Source organism: Eulemur rufifrons, chromosome 17 (genome assembly GCF_041146395.1).
Source record: "Eulemur rufifrons isolate Redbay chromosome 17, OSU_ERuf_1, whole genome shotgun sequence".
NCBI lineage: Eukaryota > Metazoa > Chordata > Mammalia > Primates > Lemuridae > Eulemur > Eulemur rufifrons.
Window position 1 is genome coordinate 78,886,944 of NC_090999.1, and position 26,646 is coordinate 78,913,589.

The 26,646-nt window shown below is 39.3% G+C and overlaps 1 protein-coding gene, 1 long non-coding RNA gene, 1 other non-coding gene and 1 pseudogene across 3 annotated transcripts in view; 2 read left to right on the forward strand and 2 right to left on the reverse strand.

Moving 5' to 3' along the window:
• Window positions 1-6,250: 6,250 nt before the first annotated feature.
• Window positions 6,251-11,066, reverse strand: LOC138398051 (cell division cycle 5-like protein; annotated as a pseudogene).
• Window positions 11,067-12,602: 1,536 nt separating this feature from the next.
• On the forward strand, window positions 12,603-14,196 carry LOC138398201 (uncharacterized). Its single transcript, XR_011235935.1, has 3 exons — window positions 12,603-13,072; window positions 13,523-13,590; window positions 14,043-14,196. It is a non-coding gene; the product is annotated as an uncharacterized lncRNA (long non-coding RNA).
• On the forward strand, window positions 13,305-13,437 carry LOC138398533 (small nucleolar RNA SNORA13). The gene has a single exon (XR_011236011.1). It is a non-coding gene; the product is annotated as a small nucleolar RNA SNORA13 (small nucleolar RNA).
• Window positions 14,197-15,858: 1,662 nt separating the features above from the next.
• Window positions 15,859-26,646, reverse strand: part of EPB41L4A (erythrocyte membrane protein band 4.1 like 4A) — a 234,384-nt gene continuing 223,596 nt past the window's right edge. Inside the window, exons 19-23 of the mRNA XM_069492153.1 lie at window positions 24,401-24,448; window positions 22,589-22,657; window positions 21,281-21,391; window positions 21,059-21,140; window positions 15,859-16,997 (exon numbers count right to left, since the gene is read on the reverse strand). Of these exons, the coding sequence (XP_069348254.1) occupies window positions 16,869-16,997; window positions 21,059-21,140; window positions 21,281-21,391; window positions 22,589-22,657; window positions 24,401-24,448 (439 nt within the window). The 3' untranslated portion in view covers window positions 15,859-16,868. The remainder of the gene's footprint in view (window positions 16,998-21,058; window positions 21,141-21,280; window positions 21,392-22,588; window positions 22,658-24,400; window positions 24,449-26,646) is intronic.

Here is a 26,646-nt window from a genome sequence, read left to right on the forward strand (position 1 = left end):
GCAAAAATGACAGAAACATAAGGAGAAATTAATGAATCCATTATCATAATGGAAAACTTTCAAACACAAAATAAGTGATTGATCATATTATAAATCAGTAAGGATATAGAAGATTTAATTAAGCTAGAGCCAAAGGACATATTACGGAACATAACATGCAACAAATAGAGAAGATAGAACATGTATAAAAACTGACCACATTTAGGACATAAAGAAAACAAATTTCAAACAATCAAAATCCTTTAATTTTATTACTTATTATTTATTATCAAAAATAAATAACAAAAAGATACCTTACACTCAAAAAGATTCCATGCATTTGAAATTAGAAATATACTTCTAAATAACTCAAAAGTCAAAGAAGAAATCAAAAAAATACTTTGAACCAAATACTGGTACGCACCAATACGGCCAAGTTGGTTGGTAAAATATTGAATAACATTGGAACATTTTGGGAAATATTAAGTATCAGAAGAGAGTAAAAATAATTAATGACATAAATGTGAAAATAATAGTTCACTACTTATATGATATTGCAATGAGCACTGACAAAAGGATCTTCTGCTATCATGTCATCTGAGAACATTCACAACACTATCCTCTGGTCACCCTGACTCATAGTAAGCTTTATATTAATAGCTCCATTGAACATTCTTTTTTTTTTAATTTCAGAATATTATGGGGGTATAGACATTTTGGTTACATAAGTTGCTTTTGTACTATTTGAGTCAAAGTTATAAGTGTGCCCATCCCCCAAATAGTGTGCACTGTACCTGTTAGGTGTGGATTTACCCATCCCTTCCTCCCCCCTCCCACCTGCTTGATTTCCAATGAATGTTATTTCCATATGTGCACATAAGTGTTGATCAATTAGTTCCAATTTAATGGTGAGTACATGTGGTGTTTATTTTTCCATTCTTGTGATACTTCACTTAGAAGAATTGTCTCCGTTCCATCTAGACTTCAAGCTACAACACAAGGATATAGTAACTGAAACAGCACAGTACCAGTATAAGAACGGAGACATAGACCAATGGATCAGAATAGAGAATCCTGGATACAAAACCATCCTCATATTGCCATCTGATCTTTGACAAAGCAGACAAAAACATACACTGGGGAAAAGAATCCTTATTCAATAAATGGTGCTGGAAAAATTAGCCACATGTAAAAGACTGAAACAGGATCTGCACCTCTCACCACTCACAAAAATAAAAAGGCAATGGATAACAGACTTAAACCTAAGTTATGAAACCATAAGAAATCTAGAAGAAAAATGTTAGAAAAACTCTTACAGACATCAGCCTAGGCAAAGAATTTATGAGGCAAACCCCAAAAGCAATCACAGCAACAACAAAAATAAATAAATGGGACCTGATCAAATTAAAAAGCTTCTGCACAGCCAAGGAAACTACCATAAGAGCAAACAGACAACCTACAGATTGGGAGAAAAATTTGCATAATAAAGGGTTGGTAAAGGCTGATAACTAGAATCTACAAAAAATTCAAGCAAATCAGCAAAAAAAAAAAAAAAAAAAAAAATCAAACAACCTCATTAAAAAGTGGGCAAAAGATAATAACAGAAACTTTTCAAAAGAGAATAGACTAATCTCCAACAAACATATGAAAAAATGCTCAATATCTGTAACCAGGGAAATGCAAATCAAAACCGCAATGAGATTTCACTTAACCCCAGTGAGAATGACTGTTATCAAAAAGTCCCAAACAACAAATGCTGGCATGGATGCAGAGAGATAGGAACACTTACTTATACACTGTTGATGGGATGACAAACTAGTACAATATCTATGGAAAGTAGTATGGAGCTACCTCAAAGAATTAAAAGTAGAACTACCATTTGATCCAGCAATCCCACTGGTGGGTATTTACCCAAAGAGAAAAAAGACATTCTATAAAAAAATCACCTACACTTGAATGTTTATAGCAGCAGAATTCACAATTGCAAAGATGTGGAAACTACCCAAATGCCCATAATACATGAGTGGATTAATAAAATGTGGTATATGTATGCCATAGAGTATACTCACCCATTAAAAAAAAAATAGTGAACTAATACTTCTTGTATTAACCTGGATGAAACTCCACTGAACATTCTTTACAAAGTACTCGGGGCTTTATGATGATCACTAGTTTTTCATTTTGCTAGAATTATATAGTTGCTACTACTTCTAAATATTTTACTTTTACTTTGGACATAATGTATGTACATTGTAATTCTTGTGTAAGGTATAACTTCAGCATTTTGATATTTTTACATTCAAGAATTTATAACATAATTTTAAAATCAAATACCCACAATAAAGAAGATAATTTTCTTTAATGCTCTTTTTAGATATTATTTACATGACTCTTCTAAATCTACAGGAGATTCAGCAGGAATGTAGGAAAGCAAATAAATAAATAAATCAGCAGGAGAATAAAAAAGACCTGGTAATAATGAAAAAGCATGACATGTATTCTAATACTGTGTAAAAATTGGAACAACATGGAATGTCACTGTGCAAGCATAAGAAGCTCCCCAAAATATTTGTAAATCTAAGTAAAAATAACTTGATTACTTAACAAAAATGGAGTGATTTATTATTGCTAAAGTGACAAATTCTGGATATAAATTGTGCTAACAGAAAAAGTAGTATCTGTTGAGCCTAAGAATACTGAATTATAGAAATGCACCCTGTATTTCTGGAGACAAGATTTGATTTCAGAAGTTAAATAAGGCTTTGCCTTAAAGAAAAAATAAATGTGTTAGTTCAAAAGCTGCCTCGCCTCAGGAGAGCCTCTCGTTGGTCAGTAACAGCTGCACTTCAAAGAGACAGCTATAAACTGGGCCTATAGTTCTCACCTGTTTTGAAAGACAAGACAGTCCTCATCTAGGACCAAAAGGTTGCTGGAGCTGACTGACAAAGACCCCCAGAGACGAGAGCTGATCAAATAGATATGCTAATGTCCAAGAGGGCCCAGACGGAACCATGCAGTTAAAGTAATTAACACAAAGCACAGCTTATGTTGACTTCTGAGATCATCTCTGTCTCCAAGAACAAATCACTGGAGCCAAGATGTCTCTGTTTTTTGCTAAAGTAATAACCTTATCATAAAACTTACAAGTTTACCCTAAGAAGATTTTGTAACTCATTGTTCCCCTAGATAGAGTTAAAGGATCTGTAGTAGCCTTTTAGAAGACTTTGACCCTAAACCAAACTGCCTGTTAGTATGTAAATTTTGTTGCTAAGGGCAACGGGAGCTTGTATCTACCCTATAAAATACCTGTGTGGAGTTTCAGTCTTTGATATATTTTTGCGGGAAGAAATATATCCATCTAGACACCCTCCTTTCATCTATTTTCATAAACCTTTACTTTATAAACCATATCTTTGGCTCTGTGTATTATTATCATTATTTTATTTTTATTTCTGTTTCCTACTATTTTTTCATCCTTTGTGATGACCCCTGCCTGAGAGACCTGATCGGAAGAAAAAAACCTCTTTTCGGGGAGCGTAGTAACTCCCCGCAAGTATCAATAAAAGTTTAAAATACTAAATCATTACTAATAAAATTGACAATCCTACAATACACATTAGGAATGAAAAAGAAACATAAGTGGGGACTGGGCGTACTGGTTTATGTCTGTAATCCCAGCACTCTGGGAGGGGAAGGTGGGAGGATATCTTGAGGCCAGTAGTCCAAGACCAGCCTGGAAAACATAACCAAACCTCATCTCTATAAAATACTTAAAAATTAGCCAGGAATGGTAGCACATACCTGTAGTCCCAGCTACTCTGGAGGCTGAGGCAGGCACATCACTTGAGCCCAGGAATTTGGGTTTGCTTGGGGACAGAGTGAGACCATATCTCTAAAACAATAAAAATAAAAATAAAACTGAAGGAAAAGCGAGACTTAAAAAGATAATCAGACAATATAATGAACAACTTTCTGCTAACAAATTTAAAAACACAGGAAATATTTAAAAAGATAATGAGGTAACATAATGAACATCTTTCTGCTAACAAATTTAAAAACATAGGAGAAATAGACACTTTCCTAAGAAATTTAATTTACCAATACTCACCAAAGAACTAGAAAACTTGAATAGTCCTAGACCATTAAAGAAGTTGAATCAATAGTTGAAAATCTTTCCACAAAGGAAATAACAGACTTAGATAGTTTAAATGTGAGTTTTTTGGGGGTTTTGTTTTTGTTTTCAGAGAGAGAGCTATGAACAGCCTGATCATAGCTCTCTGCAGCCTCGAACTCCTGGGCTCAAGGGATCCTCTGACATCAAAGTGCAGTTATTTTAATCAAGAAAAAATTCTGACATTACACAAAAATTTTCAGAGGAGAGAAAAAGAGGAAAAGTTCTTCAATTAACTTTATAAAGTCAGTATAGGTATATTCCACAGAAGCTCTCTCATATTAATGTTTTCCCACTAAGTTACCTCTTGTATTTAATAACCCAACATCATTCAACATACGTATCTCTCAAAACAACATTTCAGCAGATAGTTACATAGGAAAAATTCTATTTTGGACGCCAAAACTCAATACAACATTTTTAACAACCACCAAAAAGAATGTATGAAATGCCTTGAGTTACATTACAAGCACAATTGGTTAAATGACAGTATCATACACCAGATATCAAAAAGCATACTGAGTATCAATGAAGGGAATGTTCTACACAAATGCCATTGGTGATACAAGAAGCATTAAAGTATCATCCTCAGTGTGAATCATTTTCTGACACATTTCCATAGTTCCCTTTATATTTTCCCCCTCACCTCCCCCCCTCCCCCACCGTTTTTATAATGAAAACTAAAAAAGTTGAGAAAGCATTGAAATATTTATGGAAAAGGGAGCAAAGCAAGCAGAAAAGCAATTACAACAAAAGAGAATATATTACTTCTAACAAAGTAACTATTTATCAGCAACTATATTATTGGTGATCGGGATGTAAAATTATGAACATTTATATCCTAACATTATAGTTTGTTATTTAATATAGGCTTACTTATTGCATTTTGGTTACATTTTAGGAAATAAGCTTGAATTAACAAGTAACCCATTATAATTTTATCATTTCAAATAAACAGAAATTAGGCTTCCAGTTAATGTTTTTGCACAGAACATCTGATTTTCAGAAACAAATAACTAATTTTAAGTAGCTATTAGCAATTTATCTACTAATTTTAAGTAGATAGCTATACAATTTTAATATCAAAATTAACAAAGACAATATGAAAAAGATAACTATAGTCACCTCTCATCCATAAACATAACTGCAATAATTCTAAACAGAATATTTTCTGAAGTGACATGCATCGTTTCTTCCAGAAATGCAAGATTGGTTCAATGCTAGAAAATGTATTAATGCAATTCACTGCATTAACAAATTACAATGAAAAAACATACATACATCTCAATAGAGGAATAAAAAATCATTTAATCAAATTCAACATTCATTCATGATTAAAGAAAGACTATTAGCAAACTATAAATAGAACGATACTTTCCTAACCCAATTGTTATGGGATAGAAAAGGCATAAAAATGTCATACACATCATACACATATGCTGAAGCATTAAGAGCATTCCTTTAAAATCATAAACAAGACAAAGATGGGTAGTATTATCATTCTATTCAACATTGTTCTAGAGGTTTGAGCCTGGGCATTCACAGACATACACATAGACAACACACACACAAACAAAAAGTATAAGAACTGGAAAGGAAGAAATAAAGCTTCTGCAGATAATATGATTGTTTAAGGAGAAATCCTAAAAAGAATCTACAAATTATTTTAAATTAAAAATAATCTATTATTTAATATCAATATATAAAAGCAATTGCATTAATATATATTAAGAGCAATTGGTGAGAAAATTATTTTTTCAATTTTTTACATTTTGTTTTTATTCAATAGTTTACTCACAGGCAGCATTTTAAAATTAGGCATTTTAAATTAAAGGCCCAAACTAAAATATTTTGGAAATATGACACTGCTAAAAGAATGATAGTCTTAATAATTTAACCCTAAAATGTCTGTCCTGTGGAATTAAAGTCTTTATACATAAACTATGTAAGATCAATATCTTTTAAAATAAACAACCAAAAAACCACAGACAGTGGGTAAATTTGTCAATGATGATAAACATCAGCTTTGGCCTCCCGAGTATGAAAAACAGCAATTAATTCATCCTGTGACAGAATATAAACTATGCTTCAAAATTTTGACTATAAAGTCTCTTTCTCCAGCAGCAAATGAGCATATCTATGTTGAAGTTCCTTTTCTCTTTCATGTTTTCACTGAACATCTTCTTTTAGACACCCTAGCCTCCGGGGAATAGCAGAATCTTCATGTTTCTTGAGTTCTTCAAAAGTACATAACTCCAAGTGAGCCTGCTCAATTTGGTCCCATAAGTCATTCAACTGTTTCATGAGCCCCATAGCACGAGATTGATAACCCCCGAGCAAAATTTTCATCTTTTCCATCTTTGCAGCTCTCTTGGCTTCTGTTGTCATGTGACCCCTGTTTATGTTAGATACCCTAATTACATCTGGATTCCAATACACATTCCAAAACCTTGAGCCTCTTTTCAAGTGATTCAATTCTGTTCTTTTTGCTACCTAAATTAGCCCATGTGTAGCGGCTCTGCCCAGGAAGATACAAAACTTGACTGTAGCATTCTTCCCAGACCTGGTTAAAAGCTTCACTTGAGAATTCTCCATGGCTCATTCCTTGTTTTACTGCTTCCATCTCCTGCACCAGAACATCCTGGGCCTTTTTCAGCTCTTCTTTGGAGAAGTTTTCATAAGAGTTTTATTCCAGATAGATAATGTGCTCTGAATTATTGGTATCAAATCCTACAGTTGTTCTTTCTTTATTTCCAGGTAGCTCATAAGGGTGATTCAGAAGGTCATAATGAAGCATTGTGATCATTTAACTTTTGATTAGTTCTTCATTTTTCTCTAAATCTGCTAGAGGTGGTTCTACATTTAAGGGTCTTGGAATAGTTTCATGTACTTCTGACAGTCTTGGCAGATCTTTCTGGACAGCTTTGTGCATTCACTTCTTTTCCTTTACATGCTCTGCATCTTGTATGGCCTGCTCTCAGCATCCACCTCAGCAGCAATCCAATGCAAGTATCATCTACTTCACCGTCTTCCAGCTCCTTCTCGGAATTTTCTGGTAGAACAATTTCAAAATCATTCTTAGGGGCTGGAAGGCCCAACAATCCTAAATGGAGATGTTCGCAAGATTCTCTTTCCACCTGCTTCACACAAGAGGGATCACTGTAGTCTGCCATTCCATCCTCGGGATTAATGTTGAACTTGTCCCACAGAGGAGTTCTAACTGAGGTGGAGTTAATATCTGGTTTGGGAGTTGTTGCACTCCGGGGAGTCAGCCCTTCAGCTCCATTAGAAAGAGTCCTGAATGGGATAGAGAGAACTGTGTTTGGAGTCTATACACCTGCCACTATGAAGTCACACCTAAGAAGTCACTCTCATGTAACATGGCATTAAGTCCACCTTTTAATGGGGTGTATACATTGGCCAAGGCCATGAGATTTTAGGCTTCCTGCAGAACTCTGTCGTGGGAAGCTGGCATTTGCAGTGTTCTAAGAGTGATGCTGTTGTTGGTGACACTGTACTCACACAAAAGAGTACTGGAAGCAGAGTTTGTCATGCCAGAATCCCCAGCAGTGTGATGTGCAATTACACTTGCTTGGCCAACTTTTACAACTTCCTGCAGTTCTGCATCTGAAATCTGAGGGGCAGGACGTTTTAGTTTGCTTCTCTTTTTAGTAATTTCAGAAATACCACTAGTTTGAAGAATACCCGATGGTAAATCAGATTGTTTTTTCCTTTTCAAATGCTGTTTATCTTTTTTTCTATTTCTTCATTCTTTTTCAAAATGACACCCAAAGGTGGTTAGCCTAAAGCTAGGCTCAGGGTGGTCTTTCAAAGCTCCTTCTCTGCTTCTGCATGTATTCCTTTCCCTCTATCTAGTCTAAAAAATGTAATTTAAAAAATCATATAAGGTGTAGGAATTAACTTAAAAAATGTGCTATATCTTCAAGCAAAAAATTATAAAATTTGTTTGAAAGATATTGTAGAGACAAATAAATAGAGTGGCACACTGTATCAGTCAGGGTTCTCCAGAGAAACAGTATTGTTGTGGGGGATGGGGAGAGGGAGAGGGGGAGAGAGAGAGAGAGACACAGAGAGAGATTTATTATACGGTATTTTGGCTTACACAATTATGGAGGCTGACAAGTCATAACAATCTTCCGTTTGCACAGTGGAGGCCCAGAATAGCCACTGATAAAGTTCAAAGGCCTGAGTGCCAGAGAGCAGATGGTATAGATTCTAGTCAAGGTCTGAAGGCCTTGACTAGAGAATCAGGAGGATTAAGGGCAGAAAAAGACCAATGTTCAGCTCATGCAGTCAGGCAGAGAGTAAGTAAATCCTCCCTTCCTCTACTTTTTTCTTCCTAGAGACAGAGTCTCACTCTGCTGCCCAGGCTGGAGTGCACTGGTACACTCACTGCAGCCTCAAACTCCTGGGCTTAAGCAACTCTCCCATCTCAGCCTCCTGAGTAGCAAGGACAGGCAAATGGCACCATGCCTGGCTAATTTCTTTATTATTTATAGAGAGGGGGTTCCACTAGGTTGTCCAGGCTGGTCTCCAACTCCTAGCCTCAAGTGATTCTCCTGGCTTGTCCTCCCAAACTGCTAGGATTACAGGTGTGAGCCACTGCACCCACAGCCCTTCCCCTATTCCTCTACCTTTTTGTTCATTCAGACCCTCAAAGGATTAGGTGATGCCCACCCACACTGAAGAGGAAAATCCACTTTGCTCAGTCTGCTGATACAAATGCTAATCTCTTCCAGAAATATCCAGAAATAATGTTTAACTATATAGCTGGGAATCCTGTGATTCAGAGGTGACTCACAAAATTAACTAACACACGTACCATCTTCATATATTAATAGAAGTCAACTTTCCCTCAATTTATCATGGATTCCATGCAATTCCAAGAAAAATCCCAACAGTGCTTTTCATTGAACTTTACAAGCTAATTGTAAAAACTACATGCAAGAGAAAAGGGACAATAATAGCCTTTTCTGAAAGAGATCATGGTGTCTGGGTGGTGAAATGGATATGAGAAGGCAGAGTACCTGCCATTTCATATATCAAGACTTATTATAAAAATATAGTAATTAAGACAGTGTAATATTGACACAGGATAGGCAAATTGACCAGGGGGACAGAATAAACGGCACAAAAACAGAGCCATTCAAAAAAAAAAAAGAAAACAACACCCTTGATATATGACTATGGTGGCATGGTAGATGTGTGTAGAAAGGATAGGCTATTTGAAAACAGTCTCAGAACAACAGGTTAACCACATGGAAAAAACCTAATTGGATCCCTAGCACCCACTATAAACAAAAGTCAGCTCCATGTGGATTAAGTGCTTTAAAATGAAATGTGCATAGCTTCAATGTAAAACCTCATTCACACTCCTAATGAGAAAATGGGAGACAAGCAAGAGTGTAGTAAGACATTAAGCTTACTTACTCTCCACCCCTTACAGGGTATATTAGTTTCCTCTTGCTGCCAGGAAAAACTAACACAAATTTAGCAGCTTAAAACAGCACAAATTTCTTATCTCACAGTTCCATAGGACAGAAGTCCGCCATGAGTCTCACTGAGTGAAAATCAAGGCACTAGCAGGGCTATGTTCTTTTCTGGAGACTCTAGGGGAGAATTTGTTTTTACACTCATTCAGGTGTTGACATAATTCAGTTCCATGCAGTTGTGGAAACGAAGTCCCTGTTTCCCTGCTGACTGTCAGCTGAGGGCCATTCCCAGCTTCTGGAGGCTGCCATATTCTTTAGCCTGTGGGCCCTTTCCTCCCACTTCAAAGCCAGCAATGGAGGGATGGGTCCCTCTCATCTCATTTCTCCTGCCTTCTCTTCTGCCGAATCCCTAACTCTTTGTCCTTCTTCTTCCATTTTTATCTCCCCATCTCAAGGCCCCAAATATTAATCATATCTGCAAAGCCCCTTTTGCTATGTAATGTAATATATTCACGCATTCTGGGGATTAGGACATTGATATCTTTGGGTGACCACTATTCTGCCTTTACAGGGAAATTCTACCACACAGGCAAACTGAGGTTGTTCCATGTTTACACTAACACTGTGTGTAGTATGAACATCCTTACACAATGCCTCAGCCCCACAGGGAAGGGTGAAGGGGCGAGTACATAGAAAATATCCCCTATCTTCTTCTCATGTCCTTTCTGCTCACCTGTACTTAGTTATTGGGTTTTGCTTGCCAGGATGTGTGAGGTTAAAGCAAACAGGAAGATGAAGAAATTAGAACTGATTTCCTAACACCCAACACAAATCCAATAATTGGAACAAATGCCTTTTCTCTACCTACTCTTGACTTGTCCAAAGTTTAGGGAAGAAAAGGGAAGAAAAGAGTAAAGCAGGAGCAAAAATGTAAAGCCATTAAAAGAAAAACAGCAGCATATCCCCTTCTTCCTTAAGAACTCAATCCAAGAAGTTTCCATACGTGGGGTGAGAGGAAGAGCCTAGCTCATTTGAATCATTTATCAAATGTCATTGTGTATCACACACAGTGCTACATAATTCCAGAAACCTTTCTTAATTCTTTAAACTAACCTATATAGCACATGTGTATAGTTATTACCCTGTAAATGAGGAAACTCAGTCTCAGAATGGTGGTCATTACCTAAGGGAACAAGTGTCTAAGCTAGATATAAACCTAGATCTGCTGGCTGCCCCAGCCCAAGGAAATTTCCTCTCCCTGACTTTCCATAGCAAGAAGGCGAGATTAAGGCTTGCTATAATCCCCAAACTGTACCCTTCAGTGTCGTTAAATGACAGTCTTGGTGGTATTGCCCTCTGTTCCCAACCTTTCTCTTGCCCAGACGTTAGTGACTTCCAAATGCAAGTCCAGAGTTATTTAACTTCTTGTAATCATTATACACTTACCTCTTCTGCATGGTCATTGTCCCCAGGTTAATTATGTTATCATTCAGGCTAGCCCTTGTGTGATGACTACTGAACTGTGGGCCTGGATTATCTTTTCCTTCTCTTTTTTTTTCTTTAAACCACTTTATTGAGGAATGACTGAGATACAAAAAGCTATATTGAATGTATGTACACAACCTGATGAGTTTGGAGATAAGCTTTTTAAGCTCTTTTTCCTTTTTTTTTTTTTTTTTTTTTTTGGTAGTAGGCTTCAAAGAAACAAAGAAAGGTGCTGAAACTGTGGTCTCTGGATGAATCTCTACTGGAACTTACAGGAACAAGGAGACCTAGCTGTAACCACACATTGTCTCACTGCCATTCCTGTCCCTTCAAGGAGTCATAGTTATCAGGAAAAAAAGCCGACTAACAATCTGCTTCATTTCTATAATGATTATTGATCAACTACAAAATTTCAACATAAAATCCCAACACCTTATTGCAAGTACAAAGCCCTATGTGACTTGCTCCTGTCTGTCTCTTCAGATGCATCTTGTCCCTCTGCATTCCTCATTCTGCTCCAGCCACACTGGCCAAGGCCCACTGTCCCCATATCTTGCATAACCACTCCCACATACTCTGCTCCAAGTTCACCTCCAATCGTCCTGTGGCTGCCCTAGCCCCCTGAGCTGCTGAGCGCTTGAAATGTGCCTAGTCTGAACTGAAATATGCTGGAAGCATAACTAAAAATGTACACAGGACTTTCAAGACTTAGTAAGAATAAAAGAATGCAAAACATCTCATTAATAATTCCATATTGGTTACATGTTGAAATAATTAATATATGTTGGGTTATTAAAATTAATTTAATCTCTTCCTTTATACGTTTTGTAATGTAGCAATTCGAAAATTTAAAATTACATTCGTGGTTCGCACTATGTTTCCGTGGGACAGCGATGCTCTGTCGCTTTACCCTCTTTTGCTTCCCTCTGGCACTCACCCCGTGTGGAACTACAGGACCCAGGTTTACCTGTTTAGTCTTTCTCACTCAGCTAGAATGTAAGACGGAACCTGTCCGTCTCATTCACACCTGATTCCCAGGCACTGAGGACAGAGCCTGGAGCATAGTAAATACTTCATATTTTTTGAGTAAATGACCTTACTATTCCTCAGCTGGAGGCGGTGAACTCTGTCGCCCCCCAAAACTCGGGGTCTGAAGTCCTGTGGGTGACGCCCCCTGCTCAGCGCCGAGCACAAGCTCGTGACCCTGGGAGGAAGGATGGCTAGAACTCCCCACTTTGATAGAACCTCCTTCTCCGTCGAAAGAACCGGTCACACAACCGCGACGGTGTCTCAGCTTGGGAGACCTCGCTCCTCGGTTCTGTCCGCTTGGAAACGCACCCCACGGCCCCGCGCTGGGCACTTCTCCCTCCCGCCACACGGCGGCGTCTCACGAGAGTGCGGCGGCCGATGGTACAGTCCGTTCTCCCCGCGCCCCTCGGGCGGTGGGTGCTTCCACTCGTAGAAAAGCATTGTGGGAAAGCGGCGCGGCCTTTCCTGCCTCGCAGGCTTGGGCTGGGCGCTCTGTGCCGGCGGCTGGCTCGGCCGGGCCGCGTGGGCTCCCACGCCGCGGCGCCGGGCAGGGGCGCCGCCACCCTGAGCCTGGCGAAGCGTCCGCGGCGGCGTCCTAGGGTCTCTGACCGCGGACGCATGGAGGGCGGCGACCTGGCCTCGGCCACAATCTCCGGGGCGCCTCGGGAGGGCCGTAGGCGGCCTTCGGCCTCCGTCCCCTTGCCCGGAAATGGGGAGAGTCGTTAAATGGATTTGTGTTTATTGATCATCGATTGTATGCCGGGGAGTTTTTTAATGGAAGCTGTTTGGGGTTTTTTTCGTGTGAGTAAAAAGGCTGCGCGGTATAACTGCCTTTATGCCTTCCCTGCCCCGGTGTAAAATCAGTGTAGAAGCAAAGTGCCATTTAAGGTGTAGATGATTTAAACCGTTTCCAGGTGCAGCACTTTGCGGGTACTGAGTATCGGCGATTCTGCAGGTGAGTTTTCATGGTGCGAGAAAAGCCAGCTGCCTTGGGCTTCTGAGAATTTTAACCAACCATCTAAAACACTTTGCATTTTAGTTTTCATTACGAAGTCGGTTTTGAACCATAGGAGGAAATTTCTCCGCAGAGAAATTGTTCCCATTCAACGTTTTATCAGAACGGTTAATTTCTGGGCCAGTCAGCAACCTTATGCAGTAGATGGAGCCGACCTTACTCAGTTTAATGTAGCCTTTGTGTTGCCCATTCACTTTCGAAACTAGTGGATGTGGTGTCAAAAAAGGCATAAATTAAATGCTTTGCAGTCTTTTCCTGCCCTTAAATTTGGTATCTTTGGTGTAGGAGCTGCTTAAGTCACAGTTAATGCTTTTGTTTACACGTGATCTTGAGCCTGCCAGCGTTAAGCATGTGGTTTCTTGTAACCAGTTTTAACTAATTTTTGTTCAGGTAGAAGATGGGTGCTTGAAGCATGGACTGTGGCTGAGAACCACGTGGGAACACCAAGGTGACTTAAGGTAGTGTAATATTGTAATTACACCATAAGGCACTTTGTAATGGGGCTTTCATCACCTTTTAAATTGAGGTGCTTTCTCTAGTATTAAATTGGCATTAATGGCTCATTGGTATTAGCACTACTACATCTGTAGTTATCAAGATGACATTAACAGCAAATGGGACGGCCTCCCAGCTTTTTTTTGTGACAGTTTTGTTTTTTTTTCTCAGTATCCCAGAGGAACAAATGTACACAGTACTGGCATTCTGGATCTCTTAATATTTGCGTTTTGTGTGGTAGCTAGATTTTAAAACCTGCCAAATTTCAGGTATTTCGAGCCAAATCTGGAAATGCATAACTCATGCAGTACTTAAAAGCATGTAATGAGAGTTTTATTACCAAGTTATTTTTATTGAGATGTGACAAATGTAAATATTTGCTGGTCAAATTGAGTACTGTATTTTTTTCTCTTAGGATGTCCTTGTTGAGGATTTCGAAAATTTGATCTTCGTGAGAGTTGACTGGATCGCTTAAAATTTCCAGGAGCCTGAGTACTGAAATAATTGCCTTTGAATGGTCCATAAACATACATTTAAAACAGGGGGGATATGAATAAATATTTTAATGTGCTTGAGATTTGTTTTAAGTGATTAACTGCCAGAAAGTAGCTATTACTGAAAAATTAAAGGGTTTCTTTTCCCCTTTCCCCCAGTAACATAGATGTTGTTAAAACTCAGCAGTTAAAGTCAATATTAACTGCTCCAGCCTGAGCAAGAGCAAGACCCCGTCTCTACCAAAAATAGAAAGAAATTATATGGACAACTAAAATATATATATATACAAAAAATTAGCCGGGCATGGTGGCGCATGCCTGTAGTCCCAGCTACTCGGGAGGCTGAGGCAGTAGGATCGCTTAAGCCCAGGAGTTTGAGGTTGCTGTGAGCTAGACTGACGCCACGGCACTCACTCTAGCCCGGGCAACAGAGCGAGACTTTGTCTCAAAAAAAAAAAAAAAATATTAACTGCTATTACCATAATTGATAGCCTTAAGATAGCTTGTGCTTGGCCCAAAGAGAAATAAGTGCTTTCTTCCAGTGACTAATGATAGAACAAGTGATTTCTGGATCACACGTGTGCTTTACCTGCACTCACTGCATACTTTTTTTTTCCAACTAGATTGTTCATGTTCACTTAAGTTGGCTTAAACTTTGCAGGAAAGAACAAATAGTGTGTTCAAGCATTCAAAAGATTTTATTGAAAGTGATAGTACTAGGAGCTGAGCACACAGTGGTAAGCACAACACAGTTCCTCTCTTTAGAAGCTTACAGCTGAGTGGAGGGAATGTCATCACAAATGCAAAACTGCCATCCATCGTGAGATGAATCCCATGGTAAGATTTGACCAAGTCAGGGAAAACCTGAGAAAGCAGAGTTAAGACCGAAGGTAGGGTTTTTCTTGGTGGGGGGGGGGGTGCAAACAAAATTAGGGGAATGACATGGAGAGACCTTTGGCTAGAAAAAAGATATGACCATGAGTCCAATACATGTGACAGTTTTGGCTGCTTTCCCTCTTCAGTGCCCTGTTTTGGAATTGAGTGCCTAATGAGCCTTGTAAGGTGGCTATTATGGGAGGTGGGATTGTTAGGAGTCTTAAAAGAGGTATGTAAAGAACCCAGACTACTTAAGGCTTTATTAAAGCATGCAAGGGAAATACATGGAAGAAATCAGATTTGTAAGAAAAGGGATGTAAGTGGTTGTATTAGGCCACTACTGTTTAGGAAAGAGATGACCGACCAGCTTGGAACAGTGGCAAAATTAGTTAAATAAGTGTTTCTAGTTTGGGGGCAAAGCCAATTAGGAGGTGTTCATAATGAGTGGTGGGTGTCTCACTTTGAACATTCACAAGCATAATGGCACTGGATCTAGCTAGTGAGTGGCATACAACTAATTGAATTTAAGTTACTCTCCTGGCAGTAGAACACAACTCTGTAGTCTACCCTTAAGGCCATGGGTATAAAATGAGATCTGCCTGGGGTGGAGGAAGAAGGCCTAGGTCTGAAATTTGAGAAACTTCAATAACTAATGGCAAGGTAGAATAGGATGAGTTGCAAAGGATAGTCTGAATGGTAGGAGCGAAACAGCGTTACAGTACAGAAGCAAAAGGAACATTACAAGTCCTAAAATCTCCTTGGGATCTAATGACATGGTGATTTTAGTGGAGTAGTAAGAATCCATATTAGAGATAGTTTAAAATGGGGATTAGATGAATTCAGGGCACTGACCAAAGATAGTCCTCTGAAGAAAATTAGCTGAGAATAGGAGGAAAAAACAATAGCAGCTAGAGAGGGATTTGTGGTTGTGAATGTTGTGGCTTATTTTTTGGATCTTGGTCAAGTTTCAAACCAAGTAGCAAGGATCTAGCTTAAAGAGGTGGGATACATTAACACAGGAGAGAGCAGAGACAAACCCTGAGAAGGAAGAGGTGGCCTCCAAAAGCACAGGTGGAGGGACAGGGAAGGGATTAGAGTTGATGGCAGCTATGAAGAGGATTGTATGTGATAAGGGGGAAGATAAAAGATGTCTTGCATAAATACTTTCCCTGTAATTTGCAAAGTCATCTGGGGAGAGGAAAGGTCTGAAGTAGCCATTGGGGAGAGCGGGCAAGTTAGATGGCCAGGGCGGGTGAAAGGACCATTTGAGGTTGACAATCTAAGGTTAACTGAAATCCACACTTAGCCTTTTCTTTTTTTCTGAAAACACAAGGACACTTAAGAAATTAAAAGCGACACTTAACAAAGCTTTTTACATCATTTGTAAATAACTGGTAGAACGTAACACCACAAAATAACAGTATTACAAAGAACTTAATACTTATAGGAATAAAAGTATTTGCAGTCTGAAAGTGAAGCCTCAGTCCTTGTGCATCTGGCCACTCTGAGAATCACCCAGAGTTGGGAAGACTTCTTCCACTTGGCGTAGTATTGCACAACAAGCGAGCTGCAGTCCAGAATTCCAGAACCTTGATCAGAAGCATCAGGTCTTGGTAGTGGCAGATGCAGGCACAAGATACTTTGTTTCAGGAAGGAAAATGTGGCATCAAGTGAACTTTTACAAAACTATCCTTCCAGTTAAAAAGGCCCTTCAGCACAAGTATGCTGTAGCTTAACCTTTAAAGGAATCAAAAGATGCTAAAGACACTTGCAGGTCCAAGATATTTGAATAAAATAACCTAATTCACAGTTTCAAAAGTACCAGTGGCACAGACACTCTTTCCACCCCAATCCCTGGCCCTTCTCCATGATCAAGTCTCTAGCTTGAGGCGGGAAGCTTGGACAGTTTTTATTGTTTTTGCTGTGTGTTTCCCAGCTACATTGTTTGTGGATGTCTGAGACTTTTCTTCAATCAGGCTGTCTTTAGATCCGTTTCTTCTCTAAAAATATATTTGAAAAAAAGATTAAGAAGGAAGTATAGCCAAATCAAGTATTTTTATTAAAACATCAAAAACTAAAGTTTTTCTTACATTTAAGATACCAAGGTGTAACTCAAAAATATATAATACCAGAAGCTGTTCAAATATTCCCTCTAAATAGATAAGAGAAAATAAACAGTTTATGTGTTTAATCTTTGTTGCTTAATATAGTTAAGTCTGACAGTAGTGTGTATGAGAATTTTATTCATGAAAATTAGGCATAATTAACCCAAATAAGTGTCCCTGAGTAGATAATTTCTAAATCAGGCTTTCAACCTTCCCACTTTTCCAGGCAAGGGCAGAGATTAAGAGAATGGAGAGTTGGGTAATTTTTAATCCCCTGATTGTATTTTCAGGAGCCACTGAATGCAATGATGTCTTGGGAATAGAGATACCTGTCATTTGAGGTCAGAGGACTGGAGAGGTCTTGTAATATGAGCGGCCCCATGTTGAAGAAAAGGGGAGCTGAGTTACCAGAGCCTGCAAGCCACATCCAGTACTTCTGGGATTAGGTCGTATACATTTATAGCCATAGGTGGGGACCCTGAAAATGGCACTAACAGTACACAACAGCTCCCTTCTCTGCTCACTCCTCCTGCTCTTACCTCCAAGTAATAAAATCCTTTATGAAAAGGATTTGTTCTTTAAGATTTGGGTTCCGTCAAAAAGCCGCACTCAAGGATCCAGAAAGCCACGTGTGGCCCCGAGGCGCAGGTTCCCCACGCCACAAGCACATGTTTCCTTGCCCAAAAGTGTATCTCCACACATAATGGGTTATACTGTCAGAATTCTATTATTTTGAGATTCATTTGGGCTAAATACAAATTACGCTTTAAGAAGGAATCGTTCGCCCTAGGACTTGCTTAATTTGTTTTACTGACGTTCAGTTCAAAGAAGCACCAGTGGAATAGCAAGTCTGCCGAGCACAGGAAGTATGAATCAATCTTCAGGATATTCTAGGTTGCTAGAGGTTGTCTGAAGAGGAAACTAGTGCATGTGAGAGAATAGAGACAACAGCAAGAGAATCACCAGAAAAGGAGCTAGGAGGTGATCTAAAACAAACACGTGGGTTTGTCTAGCATTGAGTCTGTCCCCTCTGTCTGCAGACCAGAAGGAAGTAAGTCGAATCAAGTCCCTAATCTACCCCAGCCTTTGCGTGAAAAGGCCAGATGAGGTGTAGGGCATGCCACTGCCAGAAGTCTGGCACCATGGTGGAACTTAGGAAGCGCAACTTTCCTGCTTCCATTGGTCATTCCAGCTCCCCCACGTGGCAGCCAGATTAATGGCTTCTTTTTGGCACTTAGAATAAACTAAAATCCAAACCTTTTTCCCATAGCCTTTAAGGCTTTGGGTTACCTCCCCGCCCCCCCTTATTATGCTCAGTCCATATGGGTCCTTCAGCTCCTCAAATACCCAGGGCCTTTCCACAGTCAGCATTTTCCCCATGTTTTTCCCTCTGCTTAGATCAGCCTTGTGCCACCCACATGGCTGGTTCCTTACCTTCTAGGGCTCGGCTTTAAATGGCACTTTCTGAGATGGCTTTTCTGGCCACCCTACCTATCTAAAATGAGGTCACCCTGTTGATTCTCTAGCTCAGGACTTTGTTTCTTCATAATGCCTACTTACTTAATTTTTAATTGTTTTACCTGTTTACTTTTATATATTATATGTTTAGGCCCAGTTCAGCAAACATTTTTTGGAAAGAGCCAGGTAGTACACTATATCCTGTCTGTGTCACGTATTACTGTTTGTTTTTAAAAACCCTTTAGAAGTGTAAAAACCATTATTAGCTCCTGGACTGTACAAAAACAGGCAGCAGACTAGATGTGGCCCATGGGCTGTAGTTTGCTGATTGCTTGGATTTGTTGAATTTAAAAGCAAAGGTGTCCCAGAGATGGGCCTAGAATCAGTGCCATTGATCAGAAGATGCATGTGAGCTATTCTTGTGTCCAGCAAAGCAACAGCTTATCTTTCAACTTAAAATGTGAATAGATTCTAAAATTCCTGAGTGATGGTGAGGAAGTAGAGTTAAGGAGTATAGAGTAGTTGGAAAAGCAAAAATACAATAAATTAAAAATTCCTATTTATATTGAGACTATCTAAAATTTAAGACCAAAAAAAAAAAAACAAAAAACCTCTGACAGATAACTGCTTATAAATCATCACAGTAACCCTAAGAGGTAGGCTGTCTACATTGTATAGAAATTGATGGTAATCAATAAGTTAGGGTATACTTTAAAATAACTAAAAGAGTAGAATTTAAATGTTCCTGACACACAGGAATGTTAAATGCCTGAGGTGATGGATACCCCAATTACCCTGACTTGATTAATTCACATTGTATGCCTGTATCAAAACATCAAATGTACCCTATAAAGGATATACTATTAAGTAACCACAGTAATTAAAAATAATAAATTTTTAAAAAGAAAGAAAGTGAGGCTTAGAAGTTAAATGGGATGCTCAAAGTCATACAAGTTATGGCGATGAGGAGATACAAATAATGCAGGTCAGTTTGAATGCAAAGCCTAAACAATTAGTCATAAATAGAATTTTTGAAAAAGTGCTACCAACTTGAAACAAGTTGTCTGTTTGGACAGCCTATTAGCTACCCAGATTTTATCTAATCCAACATGCAGATTGTAATAGCTGTGTTAACTGCTCAGACCTCCATTCCAGACTGAGGCATTCATTCTCCCAGCAGCTGGGAGTGTTAGGCTACTGTGCAGCTCAAAACTGAACCCCGATCCCAAGGCCATGCCCCGTCCCAGGGGTACCTTATCAAATGACTGCTACATGGTGACAGTGAGGGTATGGAAATTCAACCCCCTTGTGTCAAGGTGGGATGAATCTGAAGGGCCATCTCAGAGCTCTAGAGCTCCCTTTGGGATCAACTGATGACTTTTGGTGGGACTGTATTACACAGTTCAACTCTTCTGCCTATACCTGTCTTTCACTCCCCAACACGTGTTGATCCTGAGGGCACCTTCCAATAAATTTCCTACCTCAGAATCCCCACCTCAGAGTCTGTTTCTAGGGAACTAACCTAAATTAGCACAGGCCTTGCTCAAGTCACTGATAAAAATGAGGCAGGGCAAATTGTGCAGCACATGACGGGCACTGCTTAGGCCCAGGCTTCTTAGGCTGTCCATGAACTCCCTGAATTTCTATGCAAAGCTGTATAATTGCTTACATACATTTTTATGGGGCAAGAAACAGTAATTATGGCTGGCTTTTCTAAGGAATCTGTGATTCAAACAAGACTGAAAACCACAACACTGCAAACAACAGGCTGACACTGATCCATCATAGAAACATCAACTTTGTTTTTAGAGTGGTTGTTTAACCAGATATAAATCCATCCAACTGTCTCACTCAGCCTACATTTTTTTCCATCTTTTTAAAAAATATACCATGAGAAATGGTGTCAAACACCTTCTTGAATTATGTTTGCTCCCCTGACACACCTAATTCAGCTGAGTGTTAAATTGACTTTGTTAAGGCAACTAGGTGCTCCATGTCCTTGAATTCCTTTTTAACTACGTTTTAAAAACATTTCCAGAATAAAAGTAATTTTCCTTGATGGAGAACACAGAAATAAAATAGGACTTGAGTAATTTTTCTGTCAGTTCACAATAGCACATCTGCCCATCTGAGTCTATCACTTTTCTCTTTGTTTCTCTGGCCCAAAAAATACCTAAATGGTTTTTTGTTTGCTTGTTTTTGATTATTGAAGCTATTGTTTCTTTATTCTGGCTCCAAAGAATCTTACAATCTTTGTTATCCTGGGCTTCACCCCACTACCTGTACCTCTCACTGCTAACATAACTCTTCCCAGCTGTGCCCTGGCTCCGGGCCCCGCACTCCTCCTTCCTTCTCTTTCCGTGTTTCCTACATGTTCTTTTAAAATACAGAATCTCGGAAGGAAGTTAAAGATTCACCGCCCTACCTTACCAAAGCACAAAAAGCTTCTCAAAATTGTCAACAGTACACCACCTCCTTACGACCTCATTATTACTGACCTGATGAACGGTGGAGCCACCGGAACCCTGAGCGTCTGAGGAACGGGTCACCGGAAGTGGCGGGACAAGTTCCGTTTTTGAACTGCAGAGAGTGAGTTTTAGAATTAATGATTGGAATGAGAAATGAGGTTGGAATAGGGCTACAGTGTAGAAGGAGAACATTTCCATCAGCACTGTGCTGTCCCGGAGCCCTGGCGGTGCCGGCGTGCTCGGGCCACTTACTTCACTTCCGAGAGAACCGAGCGCTCTCCGTCCGAGCACTGGGACCGGCGGTACTGGCGGTAACTCCGCGGCGAGTGCGAGTGCCGGATGCGGACCGGGTCACCTTGAGTCCTGAACGAGCAACCAGAAAACATGAGAACACACCCTGCAAGTCAGAACGGGATAATTTGGAGTTCTTCCTCAATATTGAAACCACAAAAAAGAATGACAACTTTCAGAGTTTCAAAAAGAATTTGACTCCTGTGGGCTTTGAAAGACTGAGTGACAAATTTTACAAGTTAACAAAAATGCTCCCATGACCATATGTGAAAATGAACTCTTTATATATATGTGTGTGTGTGTGTGTGTATTTTTTAACCACCAAACTTTAAATGAAATTATTCCCCATGGTTGAATTCTTTTTAGCAGTGTGGAAGAAAAAAAAATTCTAGAGTGCAGACAAAATGGCATTCCTCTCAGAAAAAGTTGGTCATTGGCCTAGCTACTAAGTAGCCTGTCATTAAGAATTCAATCTTTATTTGAAAATTGCTACGAGTAGATCCTAAATGTTCTCACCACCAAAAAAAAAAAGTATGTGAGGTGATAAATAGGGTAATTAGTTTAATAATTTCACAATGTATACATATATCAAAACATATACAATTTTTATTGGTCAATATACCTTAATAATAAAAAAAGAATTCACCTAAAGATGGGGGCAGAGGGTAGCTGGGGTGTACCAACCTGCTATTTGACTGGGGTGGGAAAGCAGCATGGGTTGCAGAAGCAAAGTAAAGCAGGCACTCACTTCCTTTTAACCAATTAATTACATAGCAAGGCAGAAAACAGTAAATAGGTATAGTGCATCCTATACTGACTGGTGACTTAGGAAATCCTGTTATGCTTTCCCGAAGCCTGTTCAGATATGCTAGTTGTAAGGTAGGGATTGGATTGGGCTTACATGACAAGAGTTTTGTGGTCAGCATAATTCTTTTGGTTTTAAAATAATGGATAAAAATAAACTTTGTTACCAATCAATGAATATCTCGGAAAAAAAATTATTTTAAAACTGACATTTATCATCAAAAGTTCCTTTGTACCTACCACATACAAATAGGCGCTAATGGGAGATGACAGTGATTGTGGTGCACAATAAGAATAATTAGCTTTAATACACCCTTATCTACTTCTTTCCATACAGACACCTTTAATTTTGGTTAAAATATAAAGAAAAATTAAAGTACTACATGAAACAACTGAAGAGTAAGAATGGATTACTCCTAAACACTAATAAAACTTTTGTAAAAAGATTTTCAAAAACATACTCACTCTATTTTAGTGTATGGAATCTCTCTTAATTGTTCTTCTGACAATCCAGATGGATCTACAAGTTCCTTTCTAGAAAGGAATAATCAAGTAAATGATAGTAGTGATGCTGGTATAAATGCTAATCTTTTATAATCAGAAGATTAAGTGTCCCCTTTGTAACCTTGTCCCAAAACACAGTGTTAGTAAAACTAATATAAGCTGGAACAAAGATTTGAAAACTAGAATGTGTTCAAGAAAAAAACAGAAGGAAAACTTTTCCTGTAGCTTTTTTGCCTTTAGTTTTTCTACATTTAGACTCTTCAGTCACTCCCTATTTCTCTATGTAAAATCTGCTTCTCTCCCCTGTGGTGGTTGTCTTTTTTCTTCTGAATTTGTTTTCCTTGGTATTTATTTCTAATTTTTTGGCCTGTCTGAGGTCCATTTACAGGCAAAACTAAATGACCTTAAATGAGGAGGTGGGAGGGCTGCCTGTAGACAGGCGGCTGCATGGTAAGGCACCACACCTTGTGCTCCACATAAGATGATGACAGTTGGAGAGACAGGTACACTCATACACTGCTGGTGGGACTGTAAACTAGTGCAGCCCCTGTGGAAAGCAATGTGGAGATACCTTAAACAGATTCAAGTAGACCTACCATTCGATCCAGCAATCCTATTACTGGGCATCTACCCAGAAGAACAAAAGTCATTCTATAAAAAAGACACCTGCACCCAAATGTTTATAAGCAGCACAATTCACAATTGCAAAGATGTGGAAACAACCCAAATGCCCATCAATTCATGAATGGATTAGCAAAATGTGGTATATGTATACCATGGAGTATTACTCAACTATTAGAAATAATGGCGATATGGCATCTCTTTGGTTCTCCTGGAGAGAGCTGGAACCCATTCTATTAAGTGAAGTATCCCAAGAATGGAAAAATAAGCACCACATGTACTCACCAGCAAACTGGTTTCCCTGAGTGTACATTTGGGAATAACACCAATTGGGTATCGGACAGAGGTCGGGGCTGGGTGGAAGGGATGGGTGTGTACCTACTTGTTGAGTGTGATGCGCACTGCCTGGGGAATGGACACGCTTGAAGTTCTGACTGGGGGGGTGAGGTGGGGGAGGGGAGGGGTGCACACCTACATGATGAGTGTGATGTGCACTGTCTAGGGAATGGACACAACTGAAGCTCAGACTCGGGGGGATGGGGAGGCATGGGCAATGTATATAGCCTGATCTTTTGCACCCCCATAATGAGCTGAAAAACAAACAAAAAATTTAAAAAAAAATAAAAAGAATTTAACACACACACACACACACACACACACACACACACACAAAAAGATGATGACAGTGAAGACTATTTGGCGGGCTTCAGCCTGAGGCTGCCTCTCGGTATCAGGGGTCTGTCTTATAGCTGCATTAAAACTACGTGGGTTTTTGGCCGGGCGTGGTGGCTCACGCCTGTAATCCTAGCACTCTGGGAGGCCGAGGCGGGAGGATCGCTCCAGGTCAGGAGTTCGAGACCAGTCTAAGCAAGAGCGAGACCCCGTCTCTACTAAAAATAGACAGAAATGATCTGGACAGCTAAAAATATATACAAAAAAAAATTAGCCGGGCATGGTGGTGCATGCCTGTAGTCCCAGCTACTCGGGAGGCTGAGGCAGAAGGATTGCTTAAGCCCAGGAGTTTGAGGTTGCTGTGAGCTTGACACCACGGCACTCTAGCCCGGGCAACAGAGCGAGACTCTGTCTCAAAAAAAAAAAAAAAAAAACTACATGGGTTTTAAAACAATGAAAAAAACAAAACCCAGTACTCACTGAATATGCTTCCATAACTCTTCTTTTGCTTGGATGTCAGGGCTTCTCCTATAAATGGAGAAAACAACACTCATCTTAGCAAACATGCTTCATCTAGCAACCTAATGGCTAACTTTGATAGTTTTCGGACTGGGAAGTTCTTATTTGCCAGCTGAGACCAGACAAGTAAACATTAGGCAGGGAGAGCTAATGTGATAGTTAGTACAAAGACACCAAGTAATTTATCTGCCCCTGCCACTGAAGAAAAATCACATAAAACCCACTCATAACCAAAGCTGCATTAAATGAAAGAGCTCAGACTTGCACGGCCATGTCCACACACCCTCCAGTGGTGACTGTACAGTGAAGAATGATTCGGGGCTTCTGTTTCTGGTCCTATTAGTATGTATTTATAAAGACAAAAGAACTCACCTGATTCTAAACAGTCCCAACATGATCTGTGATTACCTAGTAAAGGCAAAAACCACAAGGGAAAAGCAACTGATGGGATGGCCCAGGTGACACACTACGTACCAATGACCCATCTCATGTCATGGCTGGTGTTGCATTTCCGCCTCAAAACTTGGGCCCCCAAATGCTACAAGCTATCTGTGGCCTTGGCTTTTGCAGCCATCCTCTGTATTCCCGTCTCCATCCCTAACTATTGACCTCACAAATCTTTTCTCCTCCAAGAACTACTTGAGTAGACAATATACCACTAACTTCCCCAAACAAAAATCAGTCTTCATGTGTTTGCCACTCTCTGTTGTATCAACTATTACTCTGCAATGTAGCAATGAACACTAGAAATCTATTATCACTGCAATTGTTGCCACAGAATGATTTTTTTTCCTAGTGAGAAAATAAGCTTTCATCAGTCCCATCAAGAGAACCAGGGTCTAACAATAGGCCCAAAGAAAGCACTCAAACTCTAACAATTAAAAGGCCTGGAGCTAAGCAAAGCCACTGATATACTCTGTCTTATGGAATTTTACATTATTAATCTCTATTAGCATTTTGGGGACTCAATATCACTTTCAACATATGACATCCACAATGCTTTCATTTTTCTCAGTTATACGGGCACCACTGAGGCATTCTGGTAGGGCCTTATGATCCCACAGAATACAATAAGCTACTTTCTAGCCATGGAATTGACTAAATGGTTTTTCTTTTGCAAAAAAAAAAAAAAAAAAAAATCTGATTATGAAGACCTTTAAATCAACTTAAATGGAGACAAAACATGGAAGATAAGGAAGAAGAGGTGAAGCCTTGGTCTTAGACCAAGTATGGTACTGTTAAATATAGATTTTGTTATGAGAATAAAACTGTATGTTAAAAAAAAATCATAAAAACTGCTCTTTAGAAGGATTTCCTGTATGGAATCTAGGTTTCCTACATTTGGCTGGTCTGATTAACTACATAATGTTAACCTATTAAATGATACTGTCAGAGAAGTTGCCAATGTTAAAAAGCACTGAACTGTTATTCCATTCTGGGAGAATGATGGTTCTGTTGGAACTATACCCCAGCATCTGATTCTCACAGAAAGTAACCCAACAGCCTAAAGCAGAGGTGGGGAACCTGCCGCCTTAAGGCCACATGTGACCTTTGAGGTCCTTAAGTGCAGATTTTTGACTGAATACAAATTTTACAGAACAAATTCTTTCATTTTTATTAATACATTTTTGTTCATCTTTTATATTTTTAAAATGAACATATTTAAAATACCAAATAAGTTACAACAAAATAATCCTCCCAGATTGACCAGCACAATCAGAACATTAGCAAGCCATAAGGGCTAAAGTGACAGCTGCTACACTCATGATTCCATTCTAACTTTCCCTGCCTGACTGGCGCCACTACCACACGAGGCTGGTTGGTGAGAGTTTATGGGGGTGGAGCACACCAGCCTGTTATCAGCTTTTGACAAGGGTGCACTGTGTTTCTGTTTGAAGTGGAATCGATGAATAGTTACACAGCGCTACAGTACTTTTTAATTCGGTCTGCTTAACAGTCCATCATGTCAAAGAAGACCAAGAGAACCCTGAAGAAGAAAATAGACTTTTTAATGAGGATTGGGAATTGCAATATCATCTTGTTTCTGCTAAAGATAAGATGATTTGCTTGCTTTGTGATACTGCAATGTCAACATTAAATTCAATGCTCATCAGCATTATAACACTCATAGGGACCACAAATATTTTAAATTAGAGGGAGCGGCACGAAAGGTCATAGTGCGGAAATTAAAAGATGAAAAGCAAAAG